General features: G+C 41.4%; 2 protein-coding genes across 2 annotated transcripts in view; both read right to left on the bottom strand.

The window, feature by feature from the left end:
• Positions 1-167: 167 nt before the first annotated feature.
• LOC109518440 (ADP-ribosylation factor-like protein 14) lies at positions 168-2,132 on the bottom strand. Its single transcript, XM_019874256.1, has 2 exons — positions 1,728-2,132; positions 168-1,012 (listed from the first exon to the last, which is right to left on the bottom strand). The coding sequence occupies exons 1-2, from the start codon at positions 2,040-2,042 to the stop codon at positions 716-718; spliced, it is 612 nt and encodes a 203-aa protein (XP_019729815.1). The 5' UTR covers positions 2,043-2,132; the 3' UTR covers positions 168-715.
• Positions 2,133-3,091: 959 nt separating this feature from the next.
• ppm1lb (protein phosphatase, Mg2+/Mn2+ dependent, 1Lb) overlaps positions 3,092-18,810 on the bottom strand; it is a 37,263-nt gene continuing 21,544 nt past the window's right edge. Inside the window, exons 2-4 of the mRNA XM_019874255.1 lie at positions 16,829-17,039; positions 7,573-7,734; positions 3,092-5,415 (exon numbers count right to left, since the gene is read on the bottom strand). Of these exons, the coding sequence (XP_019729814.1) occupies positions 5,075-5,415; positions 7,573-7,734; positions 16,829-17,039 (714 nt within the window). The 3' untranslated portion in view covers positions 3,092-5,074. The remainder of the gene's footprint in view (positions 5,416-7,572; positions 7,735-16,828; positions 17,040-18,810) is intronic.

Genomic DNA, 18,810 nt, shown 5'->3' with positions numbered 1-18,810 from the left:
TGGGTGGGGGATTCCACTCTGCTCCCATTGGTCTGTTCCCAGCCCGCCATCACGGATTTCGGAATCGTGCTATGTGTCCAAATTCCAACGTCAACATGACTCATTTGTCACACAAAATTGTTAATTTATGTTTATTTTATTCAGTCTGTTGTGTAATGTTTATATATTTTTTAATGAAATAAAAATAAATGCATACATATAAATAGCAATTTTAGTTTCAGACAGAGTTACAACAAAGCAGCCAAGTTAGTGTTCAAATAATCAATCCATCTGTCAATTTTCTAATCCGTTTATCCTCACAGGGGTCGCGGGCGTGCTAGAGCCTATTCCAGCTGTTTTCGGGCAGTAGGCGGAGGACACCCTGAACTGACTGCCAGCCTGTTCAAATAATCAATCAGCATTTTATGTACAAACACTGATGTTTTGTGAGAGTGTCATTCCAAATAGATATACAGTACTGCAAAGCATAAACTTAACTTGATTGCACAGTACAACGCACACATTCAGGAATGCTTTCTTGAAACATATGTTCAACATTTTTTTCAAGTATCCCAACAGCCCCGACTGACACGTAAGGTTTCACAGCAAGCATTACCTGCTGTGTTGAGATATTCTATCTTCAAATGGCCCACTTTAATTTCCTCATATCGATGAGGCAGTGAGATATGATTGAACTCAACATGCGATTGGATTAATCATGAGATAAAGTCATCCATTAGCCGCATAACAAGGCCGTAATCCTGAAGCCTTTTAACTTCATCTTGACCTGGATGTCCTCTTGTGTCGGTCTCAACGGGGTCTTTATCAGGTACACCATTCTCCTGAAGCCTTCCTCCAGCCCCATGCCCGTGATGCCCGAGCAGGGCTGGATGAACCATGGCCTGTCCCCCTCACATGCTTGCCTGAGGTCCAGCCTCTGGCAGACCGCTTCGGAGCTCAGAGCCCCATGCAAATCCTGTTTGTTGGACAGAATGACCAGAGGAACTCCTCTTAGGCTCTCGAACTTCAGCATCTATATGAGCACAATTGAGGCATGTGTCACCTTCTGCCACATGGTATTCTCAGTAAATGAACACAAAATGTGTGCCTGTAAATATTTACGTAGTTAGGGTTAGGATTAGGTGTTTGGTCTAATTTAAGGTTAACTTTAAATTTGTGCATGATAGGGTTAAATACATTTTAAAAAGGACTCACCTGTTGCCCTATACAGTACTATAATAACTGCAGAAATCATTCCATTACACTACCGGGGATTTTTGAAAAAATCTTCTGGGGTTCATCCCATCAATCCATCCATCCATTCATTTTTTGATTCGTTTATCCTCACAAGGGGTCACGGGGCATGCTGGAGCCTATCCCAGCCATCTTCGGGCAGTAGGCGGGGGACACCCTGAACTGGTTGCCAACCAATTGCAGGGCACAAAGAGACAAACAACCATTCGCGCTCACAATCACACCTAAATTTAATTTGTCGGTATTGAACCCACAGGCTGAAGGTTTCCCACGTACTTTTTGTTTTTCTACTTTCTTCCTTTCAATTGTTGTTGCTGTAAATTGCAAATTTCTCCATTGTGAGACAAGGTTATCTTATCTTATCTTATTTTATCACCATAAAGGGTTAAAGAGAAACCGATGCTTGTTCAGTGAAGTGCATAATAAATCCTGCAGTGCAGTCCGGAGAGTTTATGTATATGAATGATCTTAATCCAAACATCATCTTTAATTACCTGATGCAGTTCCTTGCGGGCCTCATCCAGTCTCCCTTGGTCCGCGCTGTCCACCACAAACATCAGCCCAGCCGTGTCAGCATAGTGATGCTTCCAGTGAGGCCTCATCTTCCTCTGCCCACCTACGTCCCAAATGGTAAGACCTGGGCTTCTCCTGTCTGTCTCCAGTGTCTCCACGTTGAAGCCCACGGTGGGCACCGTCACCACGCTCTTATTGTACTTGAGTTTGTAGAGCAAGGTGCTCTTCCCGGATTGGTCCAGGCCCAGCATCAGGACCTGCACTTGCCCCCGAGATTTAGAACCGTTCATCCCCATGTCTGAGCCGGATCCAAAAAGTAGAATGGGCTCGCCTTGTTGCGTAACGCAGAGTAAGCCAAGCTCTCGAGCGCCCAGTGGGTCCCTGCAGTGTTGTCTGTCTGCAGGCTCGGTATGCGGCCACTATGCTTTATGTACACACAGTTTAAAGTGATCCCACCCCTCTGTTGTGACGGGGCTCTCCTCGGCCCTCCGCAGCTTTTAGTAAAGCTATTTATATCAAAAGTGACAGTGCAATTGGGAAGCGTGACGTGTAGTTTGTGCTCTGGTAACTGGAGTCAGATCACAGCTGTCCCTGGCTGTCATTCAACCAGCAGTAACCGAATCGGAAGTACTTATTTGGGACATCCGGATTGTTTACCAGCCTGGCAGTGGTCATGAATGGTATATTTTGCTTTCTGGGGAAAATTTCAGAATGAACCTAAAGTGAATTAGAACCTTTACAGATTAACTTAATTTGACCTTTTTGAAATTTTAGCACGTCCGACCGTTTGATGTTTCATTGTTTCATTTTTTTTTTTCACAACTTGCTGCTCTTTAACAAGGAGCTGAATGGCATTATTCACCGATCTGTGAAAATGTCCAAGAACGTCCACTTCTACGCCTTTCCATGACTTATCCAGTCTCCCTTTCACTTTTTTTTTTTTTTGCAACTTTATGATGGTGCTCTATACGCTTAGTTGCCATTTCCATCTAACACCATCCTTTTTAACGCTTTGAGGTTATCACAGTTATCAATTGTTCAGCGTTGCCTTGGTCTCGTGATGTCAAAATTTGAAAAGCGGACTGTTTTAATACCAATTCGAAATGGACCAGAAAATGCATTGGTTCATAAATGCATCCAACACCTTGTTGTAAATTTAGACATTCAGATCAAAATTTGAACAGCTGGATAAGTGTAGTCAAAAGTTTATAAAACATCAAATTAAATTCACCTTTTAAGGTTATTGTGCATCAAAGGCTCATTCAAAAATTGGCTCCTTCTTTGAAATAGCAATCGTGGAAACCATCAATGTCAGAAATGAATACCACAGAATCACACAGATAAATCACGTAATCCTTCTCGTTTTAATGTCAACTTTTTTTTCTGAATTACACCTTAAAATAACGTTTACCCCAAATCCGTACATTTTATGAAAGCACACATATACGAATACCAATCCGACATTCTGCAATGTTCGTAATGAATGACAAAGGCTTGAATGAGAAAACCCCAAACAGGCGATCCGAACAAATGCACCTCACTGTTATGTACATTCATCTTACTTTTCATTTTTTTTTTTTTTTTTTTTAGTATTTCTACTTTACATGTTACTTATTAGAGTGAGACAGTCATGCGGGGCGCATTTTGAAAAAAAATGGCAGCAGATATTACAAGAAACTGTTAAAAAGAAGGCAACAGTAATACGCTTCATTCAAAGGTTTGTTTCATTTACGGTTCAGAAAAACTGAAGGTGACCGCTACTAGGATGTAACTGTAGATTGTGTTTAATCATGATTTCTGACAAACATTTGGTGTTTACGTCATCCGGCAACCATTAGTTGAGTGTCATTAGAGATGGCTGCTTTATGAAGGAAACGTTACTACATTTGAACACTCATTTAATGTGACCTTGTGTTATTGTGTTCAACATTTGCACGAGTAACAGAGCAAACGTTCGAATAAATCAGGTCCGACTAGAAAAACAAATAGTAAAAAGTCATCAACAATCCGAAAACAAAAATTGCCCCAATTGTTTATTATGAACTAAAACGTTCAAAAAGGATAAAACGTATCAGTCCCATGCTGTACAAGCGCACTCATCCTTCTCTGTTATCGGGACAAGTGGTGGCTCCTATTGCTGTACAAACCTTGACTAACATTGGGCAATCACAAGAGCTGAAACATCTGACCTGACAAACACACAGTGAAAATGTTCGAGACAATGAAATCCTATGCCAAGTATGTCATTTAAAACACGGGTCACATAGCAGAGGGAATATTTTGTATGGCCGTGTGCACTGTTGTCAACCCGGTTTTGTATGTGTGGCTCCTCCATGAGTGGAAAAGTAGCAGTTCTTTGAAGGTTTAGAATGACTTTACCGTAACATGTATGCTAATTTTTATTTGCCCGGATACGCCGTTTGTATCTTAGCATTAAGAAAACAGACTCTCACGAGATGCAGCTATCCAGTTTGGTTGGACATTTTGGTCTGGAAACATCCAATCTTTAAATCTCCTTTGTTTTATTTGTCCGTTTTACAGTTCACTTCAACCGGTAGTGTGAGCCTATTATTTGAAGAACTGTGTAAGCCAGAGAGCGAGAGCAGGTGCTGAGGCATACTTTAAAAAGTATGTCTTAATAAATTTGTGTGGCGAGGGATAAACTTTACAAAAGCAGTTTTTGTTTTTTAATGGGTTTCCTATATCGTGGATTTTTACCTACCACAGGTGGGTCTGGAACTCATCCCCCACTATAAACGGAGTTCACTGCAGTTAGGACAAATCAAATGCGCGTCTTGGGTTTCCAATTATTATAAAATTCCATTTAGCCTCTATTGCTTTAGTATAATCGATAATCATTCCCACAAAGAATTCTCAGTGGTAAATTAATGCAAAATATGGCATGAACCCTATAATGCCATTTGTGTCATATTTGATACATGCATTTTCATGATGTAATTCATTCTTTATATGACATTAAATCATCTGTATCAAATTTGACACTGCAGGTTTAAAATATGGTTTTCCCCAAATTATCATTTTCAGATGTAATCTACAAAATGCTTATCAATGTGATATGACAAATATCTAAAACAACATAATATGGCAAAAATATTTTTGTGGATTTTGTTATAAGGGTTAATGAACATCTCAGTTCCCAAAAATCCGATTTTTCTGGCTATTCCTTGATGGGTCAGGCATTACAGGGCTAAAATGAAAGGGGCGCATGGTTTGATGCCGTTTTTAAACATCTGCATTAAAATTGATTCTCTCTCCAAAATTCAGGTATGGTGCTTATTCTTTCACACAGAAAACGGACGTGGTTGTTCTACTGCTCTCCAGCTTTGCCTTTAAATTTGACCACCATGACGGTGATGTTGTCGGGGCAACCGCGGTAGTACGACTGGAGGACGATGCTCTTGGCGCCGAAGTGCGGCTCGTCCAGGCGTTCGCGGACAAAGCGCACGGCCTCTTCGTTGCTGAAGGTGTCCCAGAGGCCATCTGATGCCAGGATCATGAACTCTGGCTGCAGCTTGTTCAGGTCGAAGGAAAGGATGTCAGGGTCGGGGATGACCACGTTGAGGTTCTTCAGGGTGTAGTCGCCCAGCGAGCGGGACATGGCCAGGATGCCCTGCACGCGCCACGAGCCGTTGAAACTGATGAAGCCGCCTGATAGCAAGAAAAATCAATTTTGAGACTGACAGAGATGTAAATTATGCAAAAAGCTCTTTCTTGCCACTCCCAGGCGAAGTTGACAGGCCAAGTAAACATTTATATGTTACGTATTTAAATTAATCACTCAGCTTTGCCTTAGCTTGAACAGACAACGAAAATGCCATTGACACATGTAGACAGATAATATAGCAATAGTCAGAAGCAAACAGGATCTTCTTTATCATCTGGCTCTGTGTTATTAGCATTGGGGGTGAATTATAGATTACTACAAAGCATTCCCTTCTCCTGTGATTTAAAAAAAAAAAATTATAGTGGAGACCTGAAGAAAAAAAAATCTGCGACAAGATACTCTTCACATTCGTGATGAAAACAAATTGAGTGATGCAACCCCTGCTACATTATGTGCATTAATTTTGATTGCATGAAATCTGGTTCTTTTAGTCAAGATTATGCTAAAATAAATTTATAAATCCCTGTTTTATTCCCCTCATTCCCCCAAATTCTCGTCAATTCCAATGGAAAATTTCCGACAACTGAGTATGAGATAACATCACTTCCTGTGCTTGCTGCCACATGACCTGTGTGGCTGCAACAGATCCTCGACTGGGGAATCGTCTCGGAAAACGCTTGGATTACATTCAGACTTCCTTACATGGCCAGGATGTGTCTACCGTTTCCTCATCTTCAAGCAAGCAAGGTCATAGCTAGCGTTTTAAAAATGCTGAGGTCGTGACATCAGGCTGCAATAGACTATAAAATGTACAACATATATATATATATACCTGTACCTATCTATCTGTCTATCTCTCTCTCTCTCTCTCTCTCTCTCTCTCTCTCTCTCTCTCTCTCTCTCTCTCTCTCTCTATCTAGCTATCGATCGATAGATTGATAGATAGATAGATAGATGGTTAGATAGATAGATGTATATCTGTATAAAAAACTGAAAAGCTTTCTTTAGAATTTGTGCCGTATTTTATTATTATCATCATTACTCTTACTATATTATTATTCATCCTTACCATTATTTCTCATTGCTCATGGATTAATTATCGTCAGAGTTTTATTTATGATTGTTCTCACCAAACAACTGAGTGGCGGTTATCAGTTTGAAAAAAAAAAAAAAAACATACAGTATTTAGTACATTTTATACCAAATATCTCAATCTACAGTTTCAGCATGTTTCTTTTTTATTTTAATCTATATTCTTTGCTTGTTTCAATTTGAATCTTAAGAATCTTAATTTCATGTATTTAAATTGAGCTTATTGTACACACCTAAATTTCATTTCAACATTTATTTGATCTGTTTAGAAAAATCCCCAAATAAATATTCACACAACATTAGTGTTCAATAAATATAATTGTGATGTGATATAAATATTGGTAATTTGAGTCATATTTTATTATGACTATCATCATATTTTTTGGTTTCAGACAGTGTAACTGTGTGAAGTACCGGTATTGTGTATTTATCATTATTTTGTCAATAAGGTCATGGAAAAAAAAAAACATGTTTTGCGTTCTTTTACTTGCTGTTGCGTGATGTATCTCCAATTTTGCAAGTCAGAGTCAGCTAATAAAAGAAATAGCATAACTTGCACAGGTGAGAGGGAGTGCATTGCATCATTTGGCATTCACGGCACAACAGTTCCAAGAATATCCAGTCCACCTTTTTCTTATGTCGAATTTTGGGAAAAGTTGTCAGTTCTAATCATCAGATCGAGCCCTTCCAGTGAAATGTGTGTCTCTCATTTGTTACCCTTCATGTCACTCTAAGAGGAGCAAAGGGGGTGAACATTTTTTGTTTTTAAGCAGTGCTTTATTTCGTTTTTTTCCTCCAGTCCCGAAATGGACCATTAGATGGAGATGATGGACTATTATGCAGTGTGGGCCCCACAGGCTCACTCTTCTGGCCCCCTGCCACCATCACGCCAGCACTCCAGAGTGCATGCAGCAAAAGTAGGAGGCAGAATTATGGCTCCAAATGCACCTGAAATGCTGGCTGTGTTTGCGAACCAGCACACTTAGTTCAGCCGAGACGAAACATGGAATAGTCGGGGCTGCGGTCATGACTGTTTACGTTAGGTTTCCCAAAGTACCATAAGAAATTCATTTGTATGCAGCCCACAGTCAGTCTGTGTCGACTCTCACCAGCTTTCTTGATCCTCTTGCGCTCTTTTAGCTGGTACGGCTTGTGGTCGTGCGATAGCGGGATGGCCTTGCCGTCTTTATCGCACAGGACTCCGCGCGAGTCGCCGACGTTGGCTACCGTCAGCTCCTTATCGGACAGCAGGGCCACCAGACATGTGGTGCCTGAGGGAGGAGGAAAAGAAGAAGGAGTGTGGTTGATGTGGAAATAATTGACTATAAAACGGAGTCTATCGAGCTCGAATTAAATGAACTAGAGCGGCACTCAGCAGAGAGAAGACCTCTCCCCAAGATGAACAATGCGAATTCATAGATCCATGCTTCATGCTTAAGCTTGAATTTGGTAATTAGGGAATCATGCATTACTTACAAACTTTCAAAGCAGGCACATTCAGCATTTTTCCACGTGTCTGAGTAACGTTTCTGTGACACGCGTGAGTCAAAACAAGAATAACAGCACACTTTTTACCCTCTCTTTACGGTTCTCAGGGAGCCGTCCTATCTCATGCAAATGACCCCGCGCCGCTCTACTGTGGGGCATGCCAACGTAAATATGGCTTTGCATCACCATGACGACAAGTGTCGGAGCAACAGGGTTGCTTCGCCCAGTGAGCCCAGGCACATATTTTACATTTGAAAAATCTTACAGCACACCACCAAAAAAACACAACAATTATTTTTGTAGCCCAGGGTCAAACGTACTGGGATAGGCCTCCTTTAAGTCTCTGTCAGGGGTGCTACACACCCTTTTTTTGTACTTGTTTATTCATTCATTCATTCATTTTACGATTCGCTTAATCCTCACAAGGGTCACGGAGGGTGCTGGAGCCTATCCCAGTCGTCATCGGGCAGTAGGCGGGGGACACCCTGAACCGGTCGCCAGCCAATCGCAGGGCAGACAGAGACGAACAACCATTTGCGCTCACACTCACACCTCGGGACAATTTAGGGTGTTCAATCAGCCTGCCGTGCATGTTTTTGGAATGTGGGAGGAAACCGTAGTACCTGGAGAAAACCCATGCAGGCCCGGGGAGAACATGCAAACTCCACACAGGGAGGCCGGAGCGGGGATTGAACCCATTGTGAGGTCGACGCGCTAACCACTGGACCACCGGGCCACTGTACTTGTTTATGGTAACTTTAAAATATCACAATTTTCACCAGGCCCGATGTGTGCGCAAAGTTTGCTGGGTTTTCGTTCCCGTTAAAATCTTCAAAAATATGAATATTACCTATAATAATACTACTACTAATAATTTCTATAGAAACAATGGGGGACCTCGCAGTTGTCGCTGTTTAGGCCCTTATTACCAAAGAATTTAAATTTCAAATTTAACAAGAGCTAACTGAATTAACATGCTATTAACTTGTTCAAAGACAAGTCCAGACAACAGATGGTAATCCCTTTCGGAGCACGAGCTCCTCATCTCCAATTTTTGCTGGACTTTTTTCTCACGACTTGCCTCACTCTCATCAGTTCACCAAATGACTTTGGGCTACCGTTGCAGGGTGCAGTATGCTCGGTTGTTACATAGGCAGCTTCATGAAGTCTTAACCATGCGGTTGAGCCCTGGCGATCGGCTGAGTATTGGTTGAGAAAGTGCTTGATTGGATAGGCAACAGAGCCTATATTTTATATGCAAAAATTGCAGAGCATAAGTTTTATTTAATCATGGCTGCCGAAATGGTGGTCATGATTAAAATGTTATTAATTGTGCAGCCCTGGTATGTGGTGGGCAAAAATGTCAAACACTACCCACGCTCACTTGGCCAAACATTTCAGTGTTGATTGTCAGAAGCAAACACTGATGAGGTTATTTGTTAACGTTCATCTGTGTATCCAACAGCACTGCAATTCTGTTAAGCATTTGGTTCTAGGGTGATAGTGGATGCTTGAATATAATTACACTTGTCTTTTGCTATAATGTGTTAATGCGTGAAAAAAAAGATCATTGGCTGATTTTTTTGTCAAAGAGCTATTATGGGCCGATGAAATCAACCAGTTGGTGTACGGCCATACAAAACACCTCCAACTCTTACTGTAACCTTTAAAAATAAAAGCGGGGAAGCCTCGCCTCTCTATTTGGCTCTTCAGTCCGACTGACCCATTGTGGACTGAAGCCTTTTGTGTGCGATCCAAACTTGTGCACAAAACTGCCTCTTTGACCATCTGCTCACACACAAGAGACTAATATGGAGGGAGGAAGAGTTCTGTTTTGGAGAGCTACTGGGCATCAAGCTCCTGCCTATACTATAACGCCATGTATGAGGGCTGAGTTAAATGTGAAAATGGGCAGTAAAAGTGTAATTGCCCTGGGGGCAAACTCAGGATTCAGTTGGACTAAACAGGGATAAACTGAACAAAAATATCTCTTTCAATGAACTTAGATTAAAAAAAAATCATGAAAAGATTTCCATGTAATGAAATGGTTTTCTTAAAGCATTAAGCAACTATATTGGTCTTTTTTTATGTATTTGAATAGGCTCAATGTAATTTTAATATTTAACATAATTGAACTCAAGTACTAGAATTGGATTCAACGTCATTTACTTGGGTTCGACAAACTTCATTTATTCGAGTTAGTATGGTTTATTTATATAGGTTTAGTCTCTGATAAGAAACAAACAGGTCAAATTGAAAAGTGCAGACAATTTACAGATTTCAGTTTAGCGACCATATATATTTTGGGAAACACGGAGGAAACCATGCAGAGTACTTAAAGGAAACCCGCGCAGACGTCTTTGACAAGCGTTATCGCAGTCGGTCGATACGGAATGGACCGTTGCACCGCTCTTTTGCTGCCTAAGCAGAAACATTACCTCCACGCAGAGCTCAACCATGGCACAAATTCTCTAAGCAGCATCACAACACTGGCATGGGAACAAGAGATCCGAACATGCCGAGATATAATCTCGCAAGCAATTGATTGTTGATTTTAGTCGACCAAGCATTTCTCCACAAGTAAAGCGCAAGCAATGTGCTGCTTGGTGACCTTGAGACTTCTGCTGAAAGTTCCACATGTTGGAATGATGTTGAGTGACATGCAATTATGTCGGAGGTGCTTCGGGGTTAGACGGAATGACATAAATCTCATTTGAAAGGAGAGATGAGATGTAAGATGGAGACGGGCGATTACTTCTCAAGAGCAAAACACTATTTTAGTTTTCCCTCTTTGTGGCAATAGGTGTGAAGTCTTAAATGGAAATAGAGAAATACAGCAAGGAATGCAATAAATACTGATGGACTCGGCTGCAACCTTTTTTTTTTTCAACAGTAGTGGAAAATAATTGCATGCATCCTTAATCCCCACATCTAGCTTCCCCTTCACTGTGCCACGCTGTCCGGTTAATTATCCTTATCGGGATCTCATAGCAATAGAGATAATGGACAGAGGTGGCTCGCTAGCATACACTTCCCCAATTAGGCAAGCTGCATGCCAACCAACATGTTTGCCACTCCCTATTAATTTAAAACAGCACACCCGATGTGGATGCTAATTATCAATTTATATCAGACAAAAGAAGATTAAGGTCTCCATCCAAATTCATACTCCACGTTTATTATTGAGTGTGCTAGACAGTATGCCATGCCGCTGTCTGATTTTACGCCGCCCACACCGCCTGCCTATTAGTCCACCCACAAAGTTCAGGCTACTCATGCTCTTAAGAGTACACAGTTAGCAGCAAGCAGTGAGACTATTTGTGGTCATGTTGCTTTATGACATCAGCAACATTAACCAGCAAAAAATAAAAAAATCACAAAGTGTGTTCTAATTGCGTTTAAAAGTTTGTGGCCTACTCACACTGACCAACACCACGCATACGTAGCTATATCTCCACCAACAATGGTGAGTTTCCACCCTCAAACCAAATGTGTGTCATAGTGCCAAGACTGACCTGCACTGACAAAAAAAAAAAAAAAAAGATCCTTCGGATTTTCTTAATTCGAAATTGTACATCTGTTGCACATGGTGAAAATGTGGTAAACCGATGAAATTTTCCTGTGTTTTCCTCAAAAATAAACAGATGATAAGAGGTTAGTTTAATACATTTGAATCATGTGCAACCAAAAACAAGTACATTTGATTTCGATTGCGCGTGTACTTGCATGTGTGATGAAGACTCTTCTACCTTCCACTAACAACCCAGGCTAAACCTTGCTCCTCCCCGACATAAAATTTGCCACTTACTCAAGATGCTTCCCTTCAACATTGGGACCAATTCCTATTTACTAAGGGCAACCTCCTATAAATTCTCAGTTACAAAAATCGCACAACAAACACAAATAGAATAATGGCGGTACGTTCCCAAAACAAACGCAAATACCGTCATTTCTTATGAATCATTCAAAATCAATGGCAGGATTATACACGAGTACTTGCGAAAAAAAAAATCCTCACAACATCCTAGGGGTTGTGAACAAAGTGTACCCTCATTCCAATGTATTTAATATTTACAAATGAATATATAATATGATCATTTCCACAGCTCATCAAAAATCAAGACGGCCTCGCGATTGGTTTTGTCCTGAAACAGTTCGTGTGAGCAACAGGGAAACGACCATAAATAAAAGCAAACATATCGTACCCGATGTTGTTTTGTATAAATGTGGGTTCCCGAGAAGGCACGAAGTATTTTTCAAAGCAAGTCTTCTTTTTTTTTGCCTCATTGCCATTTCACAATGCTCGCGCCACTCTGTAAACATCGGCGCACCAGCTTTGGTTTTGTGATAACATGAAAGCCAATCATGCCAGGAAGCGGTTACGGCTTTGATGAAGACTCGAGTGTTGACAGTCAAAACCGTTGGCAAGGTATGAAAACTTACACAAAGATGGGTCTGAACACAAGAATGCCAATCTACATGATGTTAATCTCAAGAAATGTGAATTTATGAATGGGGCAGCCCGGTAGTCGAGTGGTTAGCACGTCGACTTCACAGTGCAGAGGTACCGGTTTGCATGTTCTCTCCGTGCTTGCATGGGTTTTCTCCGGGTACTCCGGTTTCCTCCCACATTCCAAAAACATGCATGGCAGGCTGATTGAACACTAAAAATTGTCCCGAGGTGTGACTGTGAGCGCGAATGGTTGTTAGTTTCTGTGTGCCTTGCGATTGGCTGACAACCGGTTCAGGGTGTCCCCCGGCCTCTGCCCGAAGATAGCTGAGATAGGCTCAGGCAACCCCCGCAACCCTAGTGGGGATAAAGCCGTTCGGAAAATGAATGAATGAATTTATGAATGGAGAATAGGCAGGACATTAGATCGACATCCTTTAATGACTTATTGCTAATACGTTTGTTAAAAGCCCGCCTCTTCGCTGCCCTTTGTGTGAAGACGTTCACTCCCTATGACAAAAAACAAGTTGACGGAAAAGACTTACTGCAAGTCACCACCCGCTTTCAATATTGCTGCTTTCACCTTTAACTTTTCATTACAGCATTCATGCATCACTGGACAACTTATGTAGTGTGTCAAAACCTGTGTTATGTGACAAGAGTTCACGCTGTCAAATCAAGGTTAGGTCGGAGTAGACGCATAACCACACTGCACCAAGGTGACTGCAACCGCCTGATGCTTATGGGCATTCCATTAAAGCGACATCAGTCTTATCTCCGCTTGGTGTGTTTGATGATAAGCCACGAGGGGATGGAGAGCCGGAGGATGAATCGGATATGTCGGGGACTAGGAGTTCAACTGGGAGCATACGTCTCTCCCTTGCTTCATTCAGGCCCTGATTGCAATAAAGGAGAGAGCTGTAAATCAGCCACAATTGGAAGAATGAGCAACAATTACCTGATCAGCAGTTGCACTCCCACCCCCCAAGACGCTGAGACTGTCATAAATTGGTCCCCTGAACAAGCAGTGGCTTTCTCCTAGTTGACCCACAGACAATATGTCCCACCATCTGGGCAAAATAATAGCTCTGGACAGAAGCCCATTGTGCGGTTAAAAGGTCACAAAGCATCAAAACACAAAAAGACAGAGGGATCAGGAGATGGCTTTTCTTGCGGGAGCAGCAGAGATTGGTAAGCGGATGCTGGCTCGAGTACAGAAGAAGAGAACGACGAGCATAAAAGAGGATAAAGAGGTTGGCGACGGGCGAGCGTAACAAAAGGTATTGTCGCTGCCATGCTGGAGCCTTCTGCAAGGGGGCTGTCGCCTATAGAGAGTTTAATTCTCTCCTTGTACGACCATTGTGTCATATGAGCTCTCTCTCTCCCGAGAGCACCGCTGGATTCAATGAGCTGGAGGATAAACTGCTGACATGGGAGTCACATGTCGTTATTATTCACACAATACATTGTTCGGACCTGTAATCCAATTTTAAACCTTACCTCTTCACCCTTGTTTAAGTGAATTAGTTCTCTCAGTGTCATCATTTTTTTTTTTTTTTGGGTCCTGTCTTGCTGAGAGTGAAGATTCATGCCTGAAACGTTAAAGTCCCTGTAAAGTGAAAATATGTCCTGCAAAGTTGACACCAGGGTTATAATACTTTTGGATTCTTCATCATTCGTATTTTTCATTTCCTTTTGACATTTGCTCGAAAATGCTGAGTTTCAGTTTAGTTTTTTTATTAGTTTTAGTCTGACTGTTGTCATATATTGGAATATTTGTGGAGAGGAAGATAAGAAAAAGGTCAATAAGTATTGTTTAATAAAGTAAACTGCAATTCTCAAACGACTGTTCAGCTTCCGTAAACCGCCGTAAGAATCTTTAAAACAATCTTGTACAGTGGAACCTGAAATGTCAAATGCCAGTAAGTTGACCAAGCTGGGGCACAAACATCATTTTCTCATAAATGTGCCTCAAAAATCTAAATAAATAAACATTTTTGGGGGGTGTTTTTCCACGACACCAGTACAGAATGAATGGCAAATAAGAAAAGAGTAATGACACCCAGAAACTGTGAATTGTGTATCTGTCAGTGTCAAAGTTTCATATGAAAAATAAACAAGTTCATTGTAGTGGTTGTACTCTACACTGGTTTGGAAGCAAATACTGTACATGTGTCAAATATTTCATTATTTGCACCTGGCATGTAGTTAATGTCACCAAATTTTTTTAAATTTTGGTGCGGCGCTTGCATTGGATCTCATTAGATGTTCCTTGGAAAACAAGGCTTGTCTTAGAGACGAGAATCATTCATTTAAAAGGCAACAAAAAGACTCCCCTGCGGCGATGAATACAAGATCGGATTTTACAAGTCTGCAGACAATGACGCGGCGGGAGAAGAACAAATAACAGCGGAGTAATCAATAGTGAAAATTCCTGCGCAGCAAAGGGACCATATGAGCATTATACTCCATGATGTGGCACTGTGTTCCCGTCGATGAGACATCCAAGCAAATAAAAATAACCTTCATCATAATGAACTTTATTGACCATTCAGGGAAGGCCATAAGTCTTCATATTCCTAACACATTGAGAGTCTCAGCGGCTCGTGTTGCTAAGTTTGTGGGGAGTTTTTAGACCAACTGAAGAGACGTTATAGATTTTATGGACAAACTGCAGAATTTTTTAAAGACTTTGGATCAACGGAGTAGTCTTCAGAGACTTTCCCTATTGGAATCTTTCCAGAGGTTTTTTTTTTTAATTTTTTTTGTTTTCATCAATTGAAGTCTTTCTCACTTTTGAGTGCAACTGAAACTATCTTGGATCAACTGAAGTTTCTTTCGAGACTATTTGGCTCAACTTGACCTAATAGTTTTGACAGACTTTTTGGATCAGCTTGAGTGTCTTTCGGCAGAAGGGTCGTATGATATTTTTTTGGGACTAACAAAAGAATCTAAGAGGACCAGTTCAAGTCTTTACAGACTTTACACACCAACAAAAACGTTTTGCACAGTTTGGACCAAGTGCAATTTCTTTGGAGACTTCTTGGCTTAGCTGTTAAGTATTTGTACATCAACGTTATATAGAGAAAACAGAGTGAAGAGCATAACCCGCATACCCTCGTCTTTTGCCCTTGGCGGAGCTAATAAAAGAGACAGCACTGATTGTAAAAGTATTCGATTTTGCAGTCACACCAAAACAAGGTTGTCTGACACATTCATGAATATCTACCTCCATCATCCTGTATGCTCTCATCCTCCACTCGTCTGCTGCCATTTTTCTTATCTCTACATACACACATTACGTGGTCATTCCTTTTCTTTTTATCTGTCTATGTGTCTCCTCACCAAATGTACATCTCCTCAACATTTCTTGTCCCCCTCTCCCCCCCGCCCCTTTGCAACACATTCCTTAGTGCGCAGCCTTCACCAACTAAAACTTCCACATGTCCCTTCCTCTGACCCTTCTCTTACCTCTCGCCCACTACTCTTCCTCACTCCTCCCTTGGATCCCTCCATAGATAATTACGACAAGCCTTGTGAAGACTGGCTTGTATTTAAACAGCTGAATAAGCAAGGCCCAGGGGCTGCTGACAGTCACTGTTCGACAATAGAAGCTTGCAAGAGGAAGATCGTGCACTACAGAGGAGGCTTAAAGACATCACCATGGACTAGTCCAGTGCTCCGGTTAATTCCGATCTGTTTTGTAGCCACACAATGGTTTGGATATAAACGGAAACACACCCAGTAATCATCCAAACTTGGAATATAACCTTGGAATAGGACAAAATAACATCACTGTATATCGTATTGCTATTTGTCATGGTATTGTAGCGATACAACCTAATGACAGCCAATACAATAGGTGCTGAATTGAACAGGAAATTAGCCAATAAGCTAATTTGTTCAAATGCAGTTGATAGAAAAAGTCTACATACCCCAGTTCTAATGGCAATTTTTTTTTGTCCATATATATATATATAATATAATAAATAAATAAAACAACCAAGACTGGCGACGTTTACGTCGCAGAGTGTGGTGCCCAAAGTAAAAAGTGTCATGTTCTGCATTACATTAAATAAAAACACTTTCTTGGAGATGATAATAGTTTATTCTGCCTCTCTGTTATTTTGAACTGTTCGTAATTCCCCCCCCAATTTGTCAAAGGCCTAACTTTCAGCGAAAGAAAAAGAGACCCAAAGCACGATACTGCCATTACCATGCTTTACAGTTTGTAATGGTGATGAGCAGTGTTGTGTTTATGCTAAAAATACTTTTTGGAATTATGACCAATTAATTGTGTGTGTCCAAATAGCAGTGTGTTGTGCGTGCGCGCGCGCACACACACACACACACACACACACACACACACACACACACACACACACACACACACACACACACACACACACACACACACACACACACACCTGCTTCATTGTATGTGGCGGAGAGCTTTTCCAGCATTTCGCGGTCTAACGTCAGGATCTGCTGCTCCAGGATAGATGGGTAGGACATGCCATCCTTTTTCTCATCCTTCTCTTTATCCTTTTCCCTATCCCGCTCTCGCTCACGTTCATAGGTCAGCAGCTGCTGGCGGAGCGCCTCTGGTAGGTGAGCCTTTGCGTAGTCGGCAGCAGCCTGATAACAAGACAGTGGAGAGAAAAAAAATTGGGTCCGTGCAAATAAATGGTAAGACTTCTACAAGACTATATTCTTTGTCAGTGCAGCGAAAAAGAATCTCCATGTCGCATTAAGAGGTGCCATTGCTCATGACTGTGCATCATTGTGGATGTTGCCGTGGGAATTGGCTATCATGTTGTCATGCTAAATTGTCTTTTAATTTTTGTGTGTCATGGATATTTCATTTAATTTGCAAGTTATGCTGAGCAGCTAGTGCCTTTCCTTCATAGAAATTAAGCTCCAGTCATGGTCACGTTTCCTCCATTGGATTTTGGAGGTTCCACAGTACGATGACTAAAGTGATTTATTTATTCTCTACAACAAATAAACCCAATAATTAAAGATTAAAAAAGCGAAATCAAATGGCATTCGTAAACAGAGACACTGACTGAGCTGACGGGTTTATCTCAATACATTCTGCAGTCAGAGCAGATAAATCCTTTGGACACATTTCGTCTGGTTTTAAGTGGAAAAAATGCTGTCTTTCTCTTCCGCTGACTCGGCGCAGAATCGGGAAAACAAGTCGGCCCAACCAAGGTCATGAGGTTCAGGTAGTTCTGAGAACACGTATCAGATAATACATTGCAGACATGAGTCACACATAAGATCATATTTCATTTATTCTTAAAATGTGAGGAGAGTCTGTAATAAGGCACGTAGCAGCATCTCAACTTCTCGAATGATTCGAGGTCGTATTACAGAGATACAATGAACCCCCACACGTGTCATGATCAAAATGCTGAGCCCGTGTCTTACTCCTTCATTCCAACCAAAACCTGCTTTCCTTGCTCCATTTATATCTCATTACGCACAGGGAAATTGCTTCAGAGGATTCTGATAATTCCAGTTTTTTTTCTTCTTCACTCATCTATGTACACTGGATGCATCTCAAGTCAGAGTTGCTGCAGTTTATCTTCACCGGCTCTCTCCCTCCGCCCATCTTTTCTGCACTCACGTCCAAACACTGCTGATGCTTGCCTCTCCCCTTTGAGTGTATCGCCATTCGAATTCTCAGCCTCCCTTCCTGTCTGCCTCCGCAGTAGCGTTCCATACCTCAAAAACCCACGTGTGTTATTCCCCCTCAAAATGACTAGTGAAGTGCCTTCATCCTGCGTTACCATGGCAAATAAACTGAGTCCAGGGGTCATAAGTAGAACCGGAAGTCCATTGTCTTGGTGCGTCATACAGAGCCAATTACTGAGCATTTTAAATGACGGACCTGTCAACTTGAATAAAGCACTGGTCACAAAGTTCCTCAAGCCAGGGCTAAATAACACGTCATTGTACGTTCTAAATGTACAGCCTTGGCCAAAGCAGATACTCAAAGTGAGCCTTAGGGCCTGGTCTAGTGGCGAGATTCTTGACTGAATTAAAAATACAGCGAAAAAGAAAGAAGGCCGTGGATGTGATCACATAATAAAAAGCGGAAAACGGAATATTTGGACACATGGCTTAGATTAAGTATTGGTGGTGAGATATTTCTTGCAAGCCTTTACAGTCTGAGACTATAAGTACAGTAGTAGAGCAGTCAGACAAGGAAAACAATTAGTCATGAATATTGAAGCTAAAATACTTGGCGGGATTTGGAAATTGCAACGCTGGGTTAGGTCTCATGATCACATGGTGGTATAAAGTTTGTGTGTGTGTGTGTGTGTGTGTGTGTGTGTGTGTGTGTGTGTGTGCGCGTATTTCACCTGCTTTCTTAACAAGCAAAAACGGTGAGAGGAAA

The sequence above is a fragment of the Hippocampus comes genome, unplaced genomic scaffold (genome assembly GCF_001891065.2).
Source record: "Hippocampus comes isolate QL1 unplaced genomic scaffold, H_comes_QL1_v1.1 scaffold125, whole genome shotgun sequence".
Classification (NCBI taxonomy): domain Eukaryota; kingdom Metazoa; phylum Chordata; class Actinopteri; order Syngnathiformes; family Syngnathidae; genus Hippocampus; species Hippocampus comes.
The sequence above is the reverse complement of the archived record's forward strand: the minus strand, read 5'-3'. Positions and strand labels throughout refer to the sequence as shown.

Excerpts from the sequence above, each read along its gene's own strand:
- LOC109518440 (XM_019874256.1), bottom strand. The coding sequence starts at position 2,042 with ATGGGGATGAACGGTTCTAAATCTCGGGGGCAAGTGCAGGTCCTGATG. Across the intron at positions 1,013-1,727 it reads CCCGCAAGGAACTGCATCAG|ATGCTGAAGTTCGAGAGCCT; the intron begins GTAATTAAAGAT and ends GTGCTCATATAG.